Source organism: Monodelphis domestica, chromosome 8, assembly GCF_027887165.1.
Source record: "Monodelphis domestica isolate mMonDom1 chromosome 8, mMonDom1.pri, whole genome shotgun sequence".
Lineage (NCBI taxonomy): Eukaryota > Metazoa > Chordata > Mammalia > Didelphimorphia > Didelphidae > Monodelphis > Monodelphis domestica.
Window position 1 is genome coordinate 260,035,522 of NC_077234.1, and position 19,670 is coordinate 260,055,191.

General features: G+C 35.5%; 1 protein-coding gene across 16 annotated transcripts in view; it reads right to left on the reverse strand.

Annotated features, from left to right (window-relative positions):
* Positions 1 to 13,888: 13,888 nt before the first annotated feature.
* The window catches only part of ROBO2 (roundabout guidance receptor 2), a 608,856-nt gene continuing 603,074 nt past the window's right edge, over positions 13,889 to 19,670 (reverse strand). For 11 of the 16 annotated variants that reach the window (XM_056807269.1, XM_056807267.1, XM_056807265.1 and 8 more), the window contains one exon: positions 13,889 to 17,702. In XM_056807269.1, coding sequence (XP_056663247.1) covers positions 17,674 to 17,702 — 29 coding nt within the window. In that variant the 3' untranslated portion in view covers positions 13,889 to 17,673. Of the gene's footprint in view, positions 17,877 to 19,670 lie in introns of all 16 variants that reach the window. The other 5 variants (XM_056807276.1, XM_056807273.1, XM_056807275.1 and 2 more) reach the window with 2 other exon arrangements.

Genomic DNA, 19,670 nt, shown 5'->3' on the forward strand with positions numbered 1-19,670 from the left:
CTTTTCATTTTTGATGCTGGTTATTTCAGTTTCTTCTTTACTACTTTAATCAAATTGGTTAATGTTCCATCTATTTTATTTGTTTTTGTTTTTTCATAAAACCAACTTCTTGCTTTATTTATTAGTTCAATGGTTATCTTACTTTTAATTTTATTACATTTCCTTTAATTTTTAGGATCTTTCATTTAATCTTTAATTGGGGATTTTTAATTTGTTCTTTTTCTAGAATTTTTAGTTGCATGTCCAATTCATTGATCTGCTTTTTCTCTATTTTATTGATGTAACCATTTAGAGATATGTTTCCCTAAATTCTTCTTTGTCTATATCATAAATTGTAATAAGTTGTCTCTTCATTATAATCATTAATGAAATTATTATTTCTATAATGTATTCTTTGATCCAAACATTTTTAGCTTTAGATTATTCAGTTTTCTATTAACTTTTTATTTGTCTTTTCATAGATACATATTGATTACAATGTTTATTGCATTATGGTATGAAAATGAATACATTTATAGTTTCTGCTTTTCTGAATTTTGTTGTGAAGTTTTATGCCTTAAAACATGGTCAATTTTTGTGTAGGCATCATGTACTGCTGGAAAGTAGGAATATTCTTTTCTATTCCCATTCAATTTTCTCCAGATATCTATTCGTTCTAAATTTTCTAAAATTTCATTTACTTTATTCGTGTTTTTTTTTTTTTTGTTCAATTTGTCTAGCTCTGAAAGGGAGAAGTTGAGGTCCCCCACTAATATAGTCTTACTAGACAGTAAGCTTCCTCCTGAAACTCATTTAATTACTTCATATATATATATATATATATGTATATACATATATATATACATATACACACACACATATATATGTTTAGTATTTAGTAGTATTATAAACTGTTGGAAGAATTTTAGGGAAAGGGAAAAGGGTTTTAGGAATGTGAGAACACTCAGTATAAAATAAGTTTATTAACAAATAGGGAATGATGGGGAAGGGAAGAGGATAATGGGCCAGTTTACTAATAAACCCCAGATACTTAAGCTCTTACAGTTAATTTCTAAGCTCATCTAAACTAAACTACCCTAAAGTTAGCTAAGGATAAGTCCACTCACAAAGCCCAGATTCTCACAGAGTCCTTAGTGGGTCAGACAGCAGAGATCCAGTTTCTGTGTAGCAAGGGAAGGTACAAAGTGCAAAGAAGTTGCAGAAGTGATTGACAAGCCTGGATTTTGAGAGCTGGCTGGGTCAGAATTCCAAGCTGCTGAAAAACAGTTTTCCAACTGTGAGTCTGGAGTCTGGAGTTCAAGCCTGAAGGTGTGGATCTGGACTCTTCCTGGACAAACCCATCTATCAAACTGCCTGGCTTATAAGAACTTATAATAACATCAATCAAAGGTGAAGAGGAAGTTTCCCCATTCATTCTGGTGGACAGTGAATTGAAGAGGGTGTCTCCATTCCCTGAAGCTTCTGAGGACGGTACAGCTGGATCTCTGTTGCCTGATCCATTAAGGACTCTGTGTGAAGAATCTGGACTTTCTGTGTGTACTTATCCTTAATTAGATTTAATTTAGGTTAGTTTAGACAAGATTAAGCTTAGAATAATAACTATAGTGGGTTAAGTATCTAGGGTTTATTAGTAACCTGGTCTGTTATCCTCTTCCCTTTTCCATCATTCCCTATTTGTTAATAAACTTATTTTATACTCAGTGTTCTCCCTTTCCTAAAACCCTTTCTCACTTTCCCTAAATTTCCTATAATAGTATATATATATATATATATATATATATGTGTGTGTGTGTGTGTGTGTGTGTGTGTGTGTGTGTATACACATATATATGTTTAGTATTGAGATTACTTAGTCTATAGTGCCTTTTTGTATGCTAGATTTTTCCTTATCTTGTTTAATTAGATCTATTTTTGCTTTATCTTTTCCTGATATCATGATTGCTACTCCTGCTTTTTTTAATCCAGAAGATGCAGAATGAATTCTGCTCTAGTCGCTTATCTTTATTCTGGGTGTGCCTCCCTGCCCCAACAAAATACTGCAGGATGCTGGCTATCTATTTCCATTTTATGGATGAGTTTATCCCCGATACATTCACAGTTAAGATTAATGAATGTGAATTCTCCTCCATTTCATTTTCCCCTTTTGATCCTGCTCTGTCTCCTTTCACTCTATCCCTCTTCACAAGGCTTTTGCTTTTAATTGCCACACCCATTGCTATTAACCCCCTTGACTTATTCCCCTCCTATTTGTCTACACATTAAGAGCGGCTTCTATATCTAAATTAGTGTGAGTTGTTGTGCTTTCTCTGAGCCAATTTTAATAAAAGTAAGGTTTAAACTCTGCCCCTTGCCATCCTTATCCTCCCCTCCACTGTCATCATTTTCAAGCCTCTTTAGGTGATATAATTTACCCCCGCTTACCTCTCCTTTCCATCTTCTTTCAGTGCAATCTCCTTTTCATACTTCATTTTTTTACATATCTTTCTAGTCAGCTTATTCCTGTACCTTTTGTCTATGTATACTCCTTCTAAGTGCTCTAATGCTGATGGAGAAAAATAGAGTTACAAATGCCATCTTGCCACATAAGAATATATAGGGGATGACCTTATTGAATTCCTTAGAGTTTCTCTTTCTTATTTATTGCTCAAGGGCTCTCTTATGTCTTATGTTTTGACATCACATTTTCCGGTTAGGTTTAGTATTTTCATCAGGAATGCGAGGAAATCTTTGGTTTTATTAAACGCCCATTGCTTTCCCTGAAAGAATATACTCAGCTTTGCTGGGTAGGAGATTGTGGATTGTAAACATAGATCCTTTTCCTTCAAGAATATCGCATTCCAAGCCTTCTGATCCTTGAACGTGAAGTCTGCCAAGTCCTGTGTAATCCTGATTGTAGTGCGATGGGATTCAAGAGATTACCTGGAGTTCCCTGTGACTGATTTGCTTCCAGGTGACCAGGCAGTAATGTTCGCAGCCTGATTCCTTTAGTCTCTTGAGCCAAACCAATCTCTATGATTGGCTCAATATCTTAATAGGAAAAAAATCTAGCCTAAATTATATAGAATCAAGGATTAGGATATCACTTCTCCCATAGGAGGATCACGTGTAGTATAACAGGGAATACGATTTAGGGAGAGAGTAAGGATCAGGAGTATTTTCTCCAGAGACTATAAGTATTGTGCAAATTGTTGCTCTGCACAAAAGTCCCCAAGTCCTTTAGAGATGCCGTTAATGCCCCAGAAGGAAGGCTACAGTCTGTGGTGGAATTGTTTGTAGAAATCCTGCTGTGTCTTCCTCCCTTTCCTCACAGGAGATAGGCAGTTTGCCAACATTTAACTTTCAAGCGTTATTGTTCACCGAGAGTCCTTGGGGAAATATCCTGATTCTTTATTACTAATCCAGATGCTCATTTTTCATGATCCCTTTTTCCCTTTAACATCTTAAAGCAAATTTATTAGATACTGACATCAGACAAAAGGTCACAAATGGCTTTACCTTGTTTTAACTGAACAAGTAATTTATACATTCTCAGAATTACTTCCGTGGAAGGAAATCTACTTTTATGAGTATTCCATGGGGGAAATCGAAATCTAAATCTATTTCTTCAATATCTTTTCAACTTCGTTACACTAATCTCAGTTTTGACGATCTTCACAGTAGTGTTTATTATACAATTTGATCCTTTCTAATGTGCATCCTCCATCCTTTCTGTATGTGCTGTATTGAGGAAAGGAATGAAGTGGTTTGCAAACAGCAGAGAGGAAAATGTGTAAAGAGGGACCTTGCCACGTGCCATGAAACGATAGAGCCTTAACTCTGGAATCTGGGGACTTCGTAAAAAGGGGACATAGAGAGAACTCCGGGCTTTTGGTTTCCTGCCTCGGGGAGGGATTGAAGCTACAACTTCCTGCTGCTGGCATCTGTGTGACACTAGTGGGGTTTTGGTTTCCTTTTCCTGTGGAACCAAAGCTACCTACCTTAGTGTCCTGGTGGAGAAATTCCATCTACTTTGTCAGCTACTTGTGTTGCAGTGTCCTGAGAGAGTTCCCAACTGCTCTAAAGATTTCTGCCTGCAAGCCAGCCAAATGACTGTGGGGAAAGGTCTGAAGCCATCTTGGGTCCAACCTGATGAGGATTTGAACCCTCTCATAAAGGGTTCAACTTAACTACTCAGACAAACTATAGATATCTAACCAAATGTCATCTGGGAGGATTATTATGTCAGGTAGTTAGATAGCTGGAGATTTCTAGATAGAGAGTAGTAAACTAGGCAGCCAGAAGAAATGAAAGCATCCCTGTTGCAGGAGTATTGGGAAGGGAGAGTTTTGGTTAGAATTTCTTAGATTAGGGATTCCTATTTCCTAATCCTTCCGTCTTGCTTCAGTGAATAATAAGCAAACCCTGCCTTTAGTTTTTTAAACCTGATCTGAGAATTAGATAAGCATTCTGGGCCCCCTGTGAGAGCCTGCAGGGCCTCTCCTCATTGTGGGCTGTCAAGTAACCAACAACTTTTGATATCTCACCTCTAGCAAACTACCATCAAGATTATTCACATATTTCAATGCCAAGAGGGAAAATTATACTAGACCAGTAGTCAGACATAGGTTGTAGTATACTTAATCTCACTATGACTCATTTTAGTAATTTGTCAACAAAGTGAATAATAGTTTCTCTTCATGTCATACACTTTCTGGAAACATGGAAAATCTATTTATTGAAGTAATGAATACATGAATGTTATTTGTCATTGTATATGGAGATACATTCCTAAGTATTTTATACTATCTAGGGTGATTTTAAATATAATTTCTCTTTCTAATTCTTGCTGCTGAGATGTGTTGGAGATATATAGAAATGCTGATGACTTATGTGGGTTAATTTTGTATCCTGCGACTTTGCTAAAGTTGTTGATTATTTTGACTAGCTTTTTGGTTGATTCTCTAGGATTCTTTAAGTAGACCATCATGTCATCAGCAAAGAGTGATAGTTTGGTCTCCTCATTGCCTATTTTAATACCTTCAATTTCTTTTTCTTCTTTAATTGCTACTGCTAGTGTTTCTAGTACAATGTTGAATAATAGAGGTGATAATGGGCATCCCTATTTCACTCTTGATATTATTGGGAAGGCTTCTAGTTTATCCCCATTGAAGATGATGCTTGCTGATGGTGTTACATATATACTGTTTATTAATATTAGGAAAGGCCCTTCTATTCCTATACTTTCTAGTATTTTCAATACAAATGGGTGTTGTATTTTATCAAAGGTTTTTTTCTGCATCTATTGAGATAATCATGTAATTTTTGTCAGTTTACTTGTTAATATGGTCAATTATGTGGATGGTTTTCCTAATATTGAATCATCCTGGCATTCCTGGTATAAATCCTACCTGGTCATGGTGAATGAACCTTGTGATGACTTGCTGAAGTCTTTTTGCTAGTATCCTATTTAAGATTTTTGCATCTATATTCATTAGGGAGATTGGTCTATAGTTTTCTTACTGTTTTTGACCTGCCTGGCTTTGGGATCAGTACCATGTTTGTGTCATAAAATGAATTTTTAGACCTCCTTCTTGGATTATTCTGTAAAATAGTTTGCATAATGTTGGGATTAGTTGTTCTTTGAATGTTTGATAGAATTCATTTGTGAATCCATTTGGACATGGGGAGTCTTCCTTAGGGAGTTCTTTAATGGCTTGTTCAATTTCTTTTTCTTATATGGGGTTGTTTAGGTAGTCTATTTCTTCCTCTGTTACTTTAGGCAGTTTTATTTTCTGTAAATATTCACCTAGATTACCATATTTATTACCATATAATTGGGCATAATGGTTTTTAATGATTGCCTCAATTTCCTCTTCATTAGAGGTGAGGTCTCTATGCCACCTATCTAGGGATTGTGTGAAAATATTTAATTTTAATTAATGCTTAAGGAGGAACAATTTTGGTGTTCAATAATTATTCATACTTCTTAGAATATGACAAAATAATTTTTAATATTTAAAAAGTGAACAAAAGTAAGTAAACTTATCAGAATAAAATAATAAATTTCTAGAACTGAAGCCACAATGGTGGCATAGGGAAGCACTAAGCTGAGCTCTTCCAACATTCCCCACCAAACAATTTTAAAATACCATCTCAAATCTAATTTCAGAGTATCAGAAACAACTAAAAGTCAGAGTGATACTTTCCATTCCAAGGCAACATAGGAAGTTGGAAAGAGAATTCCATAACATGGGGGAAGAAATGGATTCACATAGATGAAACACCAGTGCTGAGACTAGATGGTGAAAAGAGAAAGCAGCAACAGCTTTGGAAGCTCCCCATTTAGATATAGTAAGGGCATGTGGTCAGAAAGGTTATCTCTTTGTTAATACTGAATGCAGAACCAGAGGCCTTTCAGAAGACCTATTGCTTATACACACTTTGATACAAGATCAGAAAAGAGAACTTTCAGTCAAGGAGGAGTGGGATTCCTGAGCAGTAACATCACTTCTGAGCAATAGTATTGTTTCTGGTCCCAAGGGAGGAAAGACTAAAAAAAAGAATTAGTTAAAATTTTAATGAACCCGTAACTCTTCCTGGGTATCAGAGGGACCCTACCTCTTCCTAGATCACATCACCTTGAAAGCACAAAAAATATCCAAACCTCTATAACTGCTCTGAAAACAGTAGTGCAAAAAAAATCCTGAAACTTAAGATAAAGCTGCTCTACCTGTCCATTTTCCTCCCCAAGCCAGGAACTGAAGTAAAACATTGGCATAAAGCTCCAGGTCAAGAAATCGGTTGAAATATGAGCAACAGAGAAGAAAGATTGACCATAAGAATCTACTGCAGTGATAAGGAAGATCAAGACAGAAACTCAGAAGGAAATAATGAAGTTTAAAAAGTTACAAGCAAAGCACTAAAGGGGAAAAATGAATTGGATATAAGCCCAACAAAAATTCCTGGAAGGAATAAAAATGACTCTATAAAGAAATGATTGGTAGAGGAAAAATTATGCTAAGAAATTAAATCAGAGGAAAGATAATTATAGGAAGACAATTAACAAGTTGGAAAGGGGGGCATAGAATCATCCAAATGTAAATGATGTTATAAAACTTCACTAATGAAAATCACTCTTTAAAAAGCAAAATTGGTCAAAAAAGGATAAGACATTCAAAAATTCACTAAAATAATTTCTTAAAACTTAGAATTGAGGAAATGGAAGCTAATAATTGTATGACATGTGAAGAAAAAATAAAATAAAGTCAAAAAGAGTGGAAAAAAACGTAGAAAAATGTAAAATGTCTCATAAAAAACAACTGAAATGGAAAATAAAGCAAGGAGAATTAATTTATGAATTGCTATATTATTTGCAAGCCATGATCATCTCATTTTTCTCCTTTCTATTTTCTATCTGAACTTCTTCTCAAATTAAGCTGTTTTGTGTTTTATCAAACTGCTCTCCTTACTTTTGTCAAACCCCTACCAAAATTAACCCCTAACAGTTCCCAGTTCCAAAAAAAAAAATACTTCAAGCAGCATGAAAGAAATCATTCAAATACCATGGAGCCACAATCAGGATCATATAAGATTTAGTAACTACCACATTAAAAGTGTGGAGGGCTTAGAATAATATATTCATGAAGATAAAAGGTATGGGATTTTAAAACCAAGCATAACCTAATCAGCAAAACTGAGTGTAATCCTTCAAGGGAAAAAATGAATTTAATTTATAAAATTTAATTAAATAGAGGATTTCTAGAATTTCTGATAAAAAGATGCACATAATAAAAAATCTGAATTTCAAATTCAATATTTAAGAGAAGCATACAAAGATAAATATTAAAGAAAATCATAAGAAATTCAGAGTATATATATATATATATATACATATATATATAATCCTCAAAAAACTTTATCATCATTAGGAACATTAGAAGGATTCTATATGTAAAAAGGTTGTGAGAATGAGTTGATTATGTTTAGATGATATAAAAAAAATAAATGGAAAGATAGAAATGGGAAGAGGAAGAGCAGGAGAAATTGTATACAAGAAGTACAAAAGGATGAGTTTTAAAACTGGAGAGGAAAATTGTAGATGGGGCAACACTTGAACTTCACTCACATCAGTTGATAATACGAATATATCTTATCGATAGGGAAGTAGGAGGAGAAGGGAATAAAAGAAAAGAGAGGTGATAAATAGAGGGCAGACAAAAGGAAACAGTAATAAAAAAAACAACTAAAGAATGGAGAAAATGAAGAAAAAGAAAAACAGAAGAAAATAGTATGAAGGGAAATGCACAGTTATTATAAGTTTGAATGTGAATGGAATGATCCCACCAATAGAACAGAAATGGATAAAAGAGTGGAATGGAAACCAGAATTTGATAATATGGCATTTACAAAAAAAAAAAATTAAAACAGAAACATACAAAGAATTAAAATAGTTGAGTAGAATCTATTGTTTTTCTTTGAAAGTAAAAAATCAGTGATAGCAATCATGGTCTCAGAAAAAGAAAAACAAAAAGAGATCTAACGAAAAGGGATAAACAGGGAAACTACATCATGCTAAAATGAACCAAAGACAATGAAGTAATTTCAATACTAAACGTATGCCAAAATGGCATAGGACCCTAATTTTGAAGGAAATGTTAAATGAAATCCAAGAGGAAATAAAAATTAAACCTATAATAATGGTGGACCTCAATTTCCCCCTCTCAGAACTAGAGAAATCTAACCAAAAATTAATAAGAAAAATGTTAAGGACATGAATAAGGCTTTAAAAAGGTTAGATATGCTGGGCCTCTGGAGAAACTGTGTAAGAACAAAAGAATAGACCATTTTCCTCAGTGGTACATGGCACCTATACAAAAATTGGCCAAAATTGGTCATTAAAAATGCCTTAACCAAAAATAGAAAAGCAAAAAATATTAAATGCACTTTTCCCAGACCAGAATGAAATAAAAATATATTCAATTAAAGGCCATGATTGGTCTTAGATTAAAGCTTAGATAAAAGCTAATTGGAAACTAAACAATTTAATATGAAAGAACAAGTGGGTCAAGAAACAAATCATAGCAACAATAAATAATTTCCTTAAAGTGAATAAAAACAATGAGATAACATTGTGGGATAAAGTCAAAAGAGTTAGTGTGGGAAAAAATGTGTCTTCATAGAAATATAGTGTTAAAAGTGGTGAAAGAGAAGATTGGTGAATATGGCATGCAAATAAAAAATGCAATAGATATCATAGATTAAAAACCAAAACTGAAATCTCAAGAAATCAAAGGAAATATTGATAAAATTGGAAGTAAGAAAATAAAACAAGGTAAAAATAACACTGGAATCTGGTTTTTATGAAGAGAAAATAGTTAAATAGATAAACCATTAATCAATCAAATCAATCAAATTAGATTTTAAAAAAGAAAGATGAAAACTAAGTTACTAGTATCAAAAATGAAAAGGGTGAATCAATGAATATGAAATTAAAGCAATTATTATTTTGCCCAATTTTATTACAGTAAACCAAACAATTTTTAATGAAATAGATGAATATTTTAAATAAATATAAAGTGCCCAGATTAACAGAAGAGGAAATACAATAAGTAAATAACCTTACCTTAGAGAAGTTGAATAAGTCATCAATGAGTTTCCTAAGTAAAACATCCTAATGATTAGATAGATTTACAATTAAATTCTATGTGATAGAGGATTGCTTAACAATTTCCAAAGTTTTTTAAATTAAATAATAGGTTTTCATCTGAGTAATCTTGGAATTTTGGTTTTATTGAACTCTATGCTACAATGTATGTTCTGTAAATGCTTCTCTGTGTAACATTTATTCTACAAGTTGACTTCTTTATTAAGCAGTACAAAATCATTTGTTTGTTGCTCTGTAGTAGAGTATCGTTTCATATCTGGAATTGCTAGATCCCCTGTCTGTCCATTCTTTTGCAATATTTTCCTTGAGATTCTAGATGAAATTTATTTTATTCTTGTTTATTCTCGCCCAAACACTATACTTCCACTTACACCCCTTTCTGTACATTTCTGTCTACCTATTTTCCCACTGGATTTAAGGCATCTCTAAATCAAACTCTGTGTATGTACATGCATTTGTGTGAGCGTGATCATGCAGGTGGTTGATTTTTCTTAACCAAGATCATATGAGTGAAGTTCATTTGGTACCTGTTCTCCCAACCCTTTTCTTCATATCTGTGCACTTTTATTGTGTTCTATGTTATGAGAAATAAAAAGCCCTTCCAGTCTTCTTCTTTCTTAGTGAATGTCCCCCTCCCTTTTCTTTATTCTTTTTGACTACAGAAACAAACAAAAAACCAGATCCACAACAGATTTTTTGCTTTCAATTCAGCTCTGGTATTTTCATTAGGAATGTTTGAAAGATGCTTATTCTGTTAAAGATTCATTTTTCCCCATACTAATATGGTTCACTTTTTATTTTTTGCATTTTGGGAATACTATATTTAAAAATGTATTTTTCTTCATCACAATACAACTGCCAAGTTTTATATAATCCTTATTATATTTCTTTTTTAGCTGCTCTTTTTAGCTGCTTATATATATATATATGTGTGTGTGTGTGTGTGTGTGTGTGTGTATATATATATATATATATATATATATATATATATATTTCCTTTGAAACTTTCAAAAGTTCCAAATTTTGGCTATGCCATTCTTCAAAGATTAATTTATAGTTTCTTACAGCAAGTGGTCAATGTAGTCTTGGCCTTTTGGTTCATTTTTTTCATAATTTCTTAAAATATGGTGGCCAGAGTTGTCTTTTGTTCTTGATTCTTAGGAAGAGAATTGATTCTTACTTGACCTCTTGTTCCAAGTCACTTACTTTAGGTAGACTATTTTTTCCTCTTTTCTGATGTAATATTTCATGTGGTCTCGTGAAATAATTTTTGATCCATTCTAATTTTCTGAGTATCCTTTTCTTATATAAGCTTTACCATACTAAGTAAGACATTAATTATTCTTATGACTCTTTATTACTTTAATTTCACTTCTTCCACGAATTCTTATAATTCTTACTGGACAATCATTTTCTTTTCTGGAGTTTAACTCATAGTTGTTGGAAAGATATTCTCTCCTATGTTTTTCTCCTGAATGATTCTTGACTCATATTTGTTCATTATGTTTAGTGTCATCACACATTTATTCATTTCCCTGGCCTTATTAAAAAACTATTGCCAGAGAAAGTTTGGGCACATTCTTAGGTAGGTGGTCAGTCCCTGTTTTGGTTCTAATTTGACCTCCCCTCCCTGGGTACTCTCTACTGGCTTCCATTTTTCTTGGTATGCTTGTGCTGATGGCTAGCAGACTTCAATGTCTACAGTTGGAACTTTGTGTTTCACGATATACTAAGAAAATTAGGAAATGAGTAATATATTGATACGGTCTGATAAGATAGGAATTCTGTAGGGTTGTCCCAGAGACTAAAGAGTACTTGAGGCAAGAAGGAACTCTGCATGAGCTTTGAAGGAGTAAAGGTGGCAGAGTCCTGGGAGCAGTTGGTCTCTGACCTCTGGCCAACTCAGCTCTTACTCTCTGGATATAACGCTGCTGTGACAGGAAAGAAAAAGAACTCTGAAGCCATCTTGAGGGATTTTCCACTTTCCTCATGGTGGAAATTCATTATGAAGAAGAATTTGTCAGATCTGCTACTTTGAGAACTCTCGTGAGAGGGGAAAACCTGCTTGCCTGGGCTCTGAGTGCCATCTCAGAGTCACACTCTGTCCAGTTAGACATTTTGGTTAGCTCATCTGTCTACTGGGAGACACTCTTAGCATAGATAAGTTACTTTTAATTAAGAATTATAGAACGTTTTAGTCAGATAGCATGTTTATGGGGTTTTAGTCAATGATAAGGATTGTGCCAGTAGCCTGAGTGAATAGTTTCCCTTAGATTTAAGGCCTCTTATTAATATTAATCCTTATTATATAATATATTTAAGCATCTATATATATGAACATACATGCATACATACATACATACATACACACACACACATATATATGTATATATATCAAGTAGTTTGCGTACTGGCCTGGTGAAGGGAAGTCACTCTTGTCTTTCCTTCCAGGAGGAGAGCTGAAAAATTCTTTATGATCATTCAGCAAAGTATATACCATAATATCCTCCTTAATAATATCCTTTTATTACCCCAATAACTGTCACTGAATGGATCAAAGCCCCTCCCCTACCGTCGTTTCTTCCCTTGGACCCTTCATTGCTCATTCAGAATGCTAGGTGTGTTGCTCCTTTTCCTTCTGGGCTTCCATGATATTTCTGAATGGTAGAGCTCCCCTGGCCAGAGTATTTTGTGTGTTTTTGTTCCCTTTAAGGCTTCCATGATCAGGGCACTAGTGGTCTTTTATTCTATTCTGCTATTTCCTAGAAAACAATATTTCTGCTTCTGGATGTTCCCCTATCTGGGGCACAGAAGGTCTTAAAAGTTCCTGGTGTTTCATTGATCAAGATGCTAGAGTATCTGTATTCCTTGAAGCTCATTTGATGAAGATTGGCTGGTTTTTGTCTTCCCTGCTGGTGTGTTGTCTCTTCTCTTCCTTCAGATTCTTTCCCATTAAGGGAACTGTGATCTTCCATTCTATTTTGCATCCTCTTATGCCTCTTTCCCTGGAATTTTTCCTCTTAGGGGTTTGTGTAGGTTCTGTATACTCTGAAGCTTCCCCAGGTAGACATCTTATGGTCTCTTTACCTTGCTAGAACTGGCTTCTTAGGAAAGATCCCTCTTTAAGTCTCAGCTTTTAGCTGAATTTTTGTGTAGTTCTGGCCAGGATGAAGGAATTTATTGAAATTGCTCTCTCAATTTTTGGCCATTATTCTACCTAGTACATGAGTAATGTAAGAAGGAAATTTAATTAAGCAGTCCCTCGTTGGTATTAGCTTAATAATCCTTTAGTTTTATACCTTGTAACTAACTGTGTGATTTGTAGTGAGTATATAGTACCCCAACAGCCTGGGTAAGAAAGGATATAGTCCCCAGATAGTAGCTGAGTTCTAAATTGGAATAAAGATAGCAAGTCATGTCTTAATTCTAGGTAGGTGAATGTATTTTATAATGTACTGAGTGTCAAACAAACTCCTGTAAGAGCTAGAGAGACCAGGAAGTCAGCCATAGGTCATGGAGGCCAGGGGCCTTCCCTCCCTCAGAAGGGCATTTAGGGTGTTGGGACTTCTCAGATCTGAAGGTTGGGAAGTACTAGATTAAGAACGGCATGCAAAGAAGCCCAGGCCAAATGTGTTCTGACCTGCACGTGACCAATAAATTCATATTGCTTATATTATGAATGACTCCTGTTTCCCCAACTGTAAATTTCTCTTTTTGCCTTTAAACACCTGTCAGTGTCCATGATCAGGATCTCAGATTCAACTAGAAAATCATCAGACGTCTGATTTGTTTGTGTTGCTCACCAAGTAAAAATGTGAAGTTTGGAGTCCTGCATGTACCATATAGTCATCTAACTGGAAGGCTGTAACAGCCTTTGGATTTTAATTTCCATACTTGGCTGTATTCTTGTCACTCCCGATTCTGAAGATGCACCTGTCTACACTTTCACTTCTTAACTCAGCTCCTCAAAGAATTCACAAATCTGGGATGATGGAGTAAGTGTATTGGGAACACTGCAGGGACAGCATAAGGAAGCTATTAGTTGTAAATCATGCGTTGTCATTTTCTTCAGAACTACATCTCATTTCGGCCCCTAACAAAACTTGTAAGAAATGCAAATATTTGATAAAGCTTTGAAAGCCCCACGGCATTTTAGGTTCTTCTGTTGCTGATGAAGCAGTCTAAAATAAAAGAGTTTTCATTGTAGTTCTGATTGTGAAGAGTTAAGATGATTTCACAGAGAGATTTTTAGAGATTTGAAATGTGAATGTTTTATTTTTCCCCATACAATACACAGTTTTTGACAGTACTAGTAAACCAACTTCTTATGTCAATTTAACTTTGCTGTACTAACAATACCAATGTAACACATTAATAGTTTGGATTTTTTTTTTTTGGTGACTTGAACAAACTACAGACAAAAATAAATCTAGAAAAGCCAACTTAAAAAGAGTCTAAGTGCTGTCACAATATCCTCCATCTTAAAACACTATCAATTCACAATCAATGGCTTGTATCAAAATGAGATAAAAAAAAGAAATAGTAAATTAAAACATATTGGAATTGTACTGTGGTTTTTTAGGTACAATTATTAGAAAAGAAATAGTAAATTTCACATAATATAATGGGGAGAGACATGTTGCTATATATACCAAATCAGTGTTATATAACTTCAGAAGCAAAATATATATGGGCAGATGAACACATTAGTGAAAATATCATGATTCTTTACAACTTCAGTACTGACACACAATCACTTCCCATTGGAGCAGATAAATCATATGTCTGAAATTAAATTGGGATGATTATGATTATGTTGTCAAAGAATAAGAGTCAATTTTTGACAGAAATTGTAAGGTGTTCCACCAAAGCTAAATAAAAATGTTAACTCAACACTGATTGAAAACTAATTAAAAGTCTTAGAATATTAAAACATGAATTTATATATTAATCAATTTCCTATTTGAAAGGGACTTTCTAGGCCATCTAGTCCCACTTCCCCCATGAGCCAGAAGATACCATCTGTGAATGGGTCTTCCCCATAGAATATGTGAGGGAAAAGTCTAACACTTCCTTTTTAGTTGTGTTATTTAACATTGATTCACAAAAGTTGGACTCAGTTATCTTTCTATGCTTTCTTTCATTCTCTTCCTAAGTTGGACTCACATTTATTGGAACAATGAATTGTTCTCATGGAGCTCATGGCAGCTGGTACATGCTCTTCTAGCCTCTACGTTAAAGTGGTATAAAAAAGCTTTAGAACACAAGTATTATGTCTGCAACCTAAATACAGAGCCATAGATGAGCATTTGCTCTGACAGTCACAGGCATCTCATGAAAGGGAGTTTTCAAACTAAATCGTATTGTGCTTTTGCAGAAATGGCCATGAGGTAGCATTATCCTTGACTGCCAAGTGGGACTGACGCTTCCTACATATGCATAAGCCTGTGGAGGCCTTCAATTCATAGATTTACATGCACTTTGCTCTGTGACTTCTGGAACAGAGAACTGGGCATAATGACACTTTAACTTACTGACACAATCAGCAAGGAAAAGTAGACTTTGCAGCTAAGGAACGCATGTTTGTACATTTGATGTCTTGCCTTTGGGTCAGCAAGCTTCATGTCTTTCAGTTGCTGATGTTGCTGAATTCCATGCGATAACCAGAGTACTACAATCGGCACGTCATAGAATCGACACTCCTGCTAAAATACACACTCCATTTTGTAAGGAATATATCGGTTTGCTTTACATCAATGTAGAAAAATAACAATTCCCTGAAGCCATCCCCACAGAGTGTTTCAGCTAGGTGTAGGATAAACTGTTTCTCTGGCCCATAATAACTGACTCATGTCCAACTCAGACCTTTGAATCTGGTGTTAAGGGAGCAGAGAAGACGATTTCAGCAGCTACTGTCAATAGGTTACATACTTCTGATTTAAACAGCACAACTCTTCAGAGATACAAAGCACACTCCGGGGCTGCTAGGTTTTAAACTGAGTGGTCGAAGATGTTCTCCTTTGGCATCAGAAATACCAGGGTCTGAGATCGCTCGGCCCTACGGTTTCTGGCTGTTCACGCAATCATTCCCAACACACAGCTTGTACACCTTCAACACATACTCTTTCATAGCTAAGGGGAAAAGAAGCTTGTTGAAGTTGCAGACACGGATGTTAGAAAACGGGCTGGGAAGGCGTTCAGGAACTCATTTTCACTATGTGAATTTGAACTGTTTATTGCCCATTGTGGAGTCATTTGTGTGGAGTGAGGAACAGATGCTTCTTTAGCCACCAAAGCACAGCCTGGTTCCTGATATTTGCTTTTACTATTGTGGGTTTAAGAAAAATAAAGGCAACCAATACGTTTGTTTCCTACTCTGCTATTGCAAGGAAAAGTAAAACTGGGAGATCCAGGCCAATCATGTATCAAGGTATTGACTTTGCAAGGCAGAGCAGGGACCCAACTAATTTTTGAAGGGAACGGTGGATTATCTTGGAGAGTAATGAGAAAGGATAGCTATCAGCAAACTCTAAAAATGTGGATGTGCCATGTGGGCAAACTTGGCTTTTTATATATGTATAAGAGCTAGTAGATATTTCAAAATTCTAATAATTTTCTTCACACTTAAAAATATTACTTTAGTCATGAAAACAAAAGATGAGGCAGGATACTGTTATTACTATTCACTTGCATGGTTTGGTTTTATAAAAAAGCACAAAAGCATGCACTGTGTCCCTGTTAAACTCCTTTTCACTTCACTCAGAAAAGTGGGTCCTACGGTTTTGGTTTGCAGCCAATTTCTCAGAATTGATAGTTCTGGTTCAAGAAATACTTACCATGAAATGAACATACTCTTAGCAGTGCTTTTTGAGCACTTACGATTTCTCTATAAGTTGGGTGGAACAAGCTTCACTTCTTAAATAAAACACGACTTCATGTAAATGACATTAGAAAAAATTATGGATTTCAGTGATGCAGCTCTATCCTCTAGTGTACTGTGCATGTGTTATAAAGATGAAACAAGATATTGTAACAGATTTGGAAGCAGCCCGAGTATGTCTTAATGATAAATTGCATCTTTAAATACTTGCTAGCTAGTCTAGAGATTATATTTGTTTCCTTGGGGAACTTCACATCATATTTTGATCTAATGGATTCGAGCAATTTACAAAATGCTTTCGAGACTGTGGTACGAATGCAGCTTCAGTGAAACGTCTCTTTCTAGTAATCACATATTGCTTAATCACATCTGGGCAGGTGAGAATGGACACTGCAGAGAACCTGGGGCTTTTTCCATCACTTTGAGTACATCATGGCCACCTGCACGTTTTGTGCATATTCATTGTCAAATGCACATTTCTTTTTGGAACCCCCACATCGTCTTTAAAACAGTAAAAGCCGCCATCTTGCTTTTTTAAACTGAATGAGTCCCTGATGTTCACATCAATTTTTCAGTTTCACTTCCTTATATTCCTTCACCCCAATGGAAAAGCATATAACACAATCAGTTCCATCCTGCACTATTCAACATAGCGTACAGTACATAAACTCCCTTCACATTCAGTCTTTTTTCTTCATGTCATGAGGAGTAGAGATTTGTGCTTATCACCAAAGAAAATTGCAGTGCAAACTTTAAACAGAAAAGCTACACAATTAAAAGTCCATATATGGCACCACAGCCTATTAATTCACAGAGAGTACAACAGACCAATAAGAAAAGACGTTAATATGGACAGAGCTAAAAAGAGAGTGAACTTGCATAGCAACGCCACAACAGAAATTATATACAGAGGAAAGCCTTTTTTCATCCTGGAAGGTCATTTTTTCTTTCTTTTTGATATACTTCTGACAAGAAATAGTTAAGGTGGATGGTGTCTTTCAAAGAGAATACAAGGAAAATAGCTGTGGGATATGTGTGGCTGTGTGTCTTTACATTGCATTTACAGCTCTTTCAATAGTACATAAATAAAGACATTGTTCATTGCACTGTTTAGTGTCATCACTTCCATGAGTTCAGACCTGCTGGTCCTTCAGAGCAGCTTTGCACTTCTCTTCTCAACTACTCTAATACAAAGAGAGAGAGAGAGGGAGACAGAAAAGAAATTCACAAAAACGTACACTTGCAAGATTGATGCCATTCAGATGATTTAAGGGGCTGCTTCAAAAATCTAAGTCGCACTACAGTTAATGTAGTTTCATGATGCTTTCTTGAAATATACTTGTTATTCTAGTCCTGTTTTTAAAAGGGGGAAAGAAAATAATTTAAAACTTAGAAGGAAGAGATGTCATAAACATTGAGTTCATAAATAGGAGTAGGCTCAGATCATATACGAAGAAATTCATGGCCAACAACAGACTACGACATGACTTATATCCTCAACATCAACATGCTCTTCAAGAAATGTTCCGTGGAGTATTAAACCCCAAATACTGGGGGTTCCATTGAGTCTGACAGAGTGTATTTTTCAGTAAGCCTGATCTACTGAAATGGTGGGCAAATGGCATGAATCAGTTAGAACATTATATTTACATGAAGCTGGATCCCACACCTAATTTGTCCTTACCTTCTGTCCATCTACAGGTTTCTAGTTTTTGGAAACAGTTTGTGGAAAGCCTTTGAGGCTGCTCTAAGCCTTAGAGGATTAAAGGGGGGTAACATTTACATGAACAAAATGCCTGTTGCTTTTTCTCTTTCCATAGACCTTCCCTTGGTCTGCATGAACCCTTTACTCATGCTAATTAGCTAAACTCTCCCCATGTTTTCTGCTTTATTATTTTTTCAAGTTAAAAAGAGGTTCTGGACTTTGAAGACCTAGAAGACCCTTGTCTGAGTGCTAGGTAAGCCACACTGTCTTGTCTCAGAGTTCTCTTTACTCCTCTGTACAATGGCAATAATAATAATATGTGCCTAGCCTGTTTTGAAGACCAAATGTCATGGAGCTTCTCCTCAGCAGACTTTGAGGCTCTCTGAGGTCAGAGTGATATGCTTTAGAACTCTGTATCCTCTGCAATTATTCAAAATGGAATTAAAGCCTTACATATAAGTGTAAAGCATCATTAATGTGGAGGCAATAGGGGATAGTGGGCAGATTTCACTTGCAGACAGGAAGAATTGGGTTCTATTCCTGCCACTGACACATATTATTACACGTATAACCAAGGATAAGTCACTTGACTTTATCCCAAGCAAGAGTTTGAGATTACAGAGATGCGTTCCCAGGATGCACAGGCAGGAAGAATTTCCCCATGGAAATGCCCTCGCTGGTGAGCTTATAGGTTTGCAAAAACTAAATATTGGCATATTCTATTAGGCAAATAGATGTATAGAATCATGGACTTAGTGGGCACTAAACGCAGGACTAGCTCTGTGTTGAGAGAGAAGAAATCTACTTCTCAACGTTTGTGCGATCCTAGAGGAGCTGGGAAATGAACCCCTCTTAACTGCTCCCCTTTTGAACAAATTGGCCAAGAATTTGGCTGAATTCTGCTTTACCCTTTTGCCAACTTTGATGTAACTTTCTAGAAATTGTTTGTCAGTCGGCATACATTACACAATGGCCGCAAGTTTGTTAGATAAAGAACCATTGCTTTGGAAAACACCAAGACTCTCCTTGTGTTTGTATGTTTGGATGCAGTGAATTCCAGTGGCCCCCTGAGACCTCCAGAAACAAATATCAAGTCATTTGGGGGTTCTAAAGTCTTTCAGAACCTGACACTTTCTTACCCCCAATACCCTAAAGAATTTGTGATTCCATGACGTTGGCTTCCCAGGCTCCCATCTTTCTTGTATATGTTTGCTTATATTTGCATCTTGTCTCCCTGTTAGATTGTGACCTCCTTTGGGAGAGGTAATGTTTTTGCTTTTCTTTGTATACCTATAGAAGGTGCTGAAACAAATGCTGGTAATCCTTCTTAACCTGTATCGAAGGAATAGAATTTCCCTTGCTTTCTTTAAGGTAACCACTTTCTTTAAGAAATCTCTAGGATTGTTTCTTCTTTGGAAACCCCACTTGTTTTGCTCAGCATC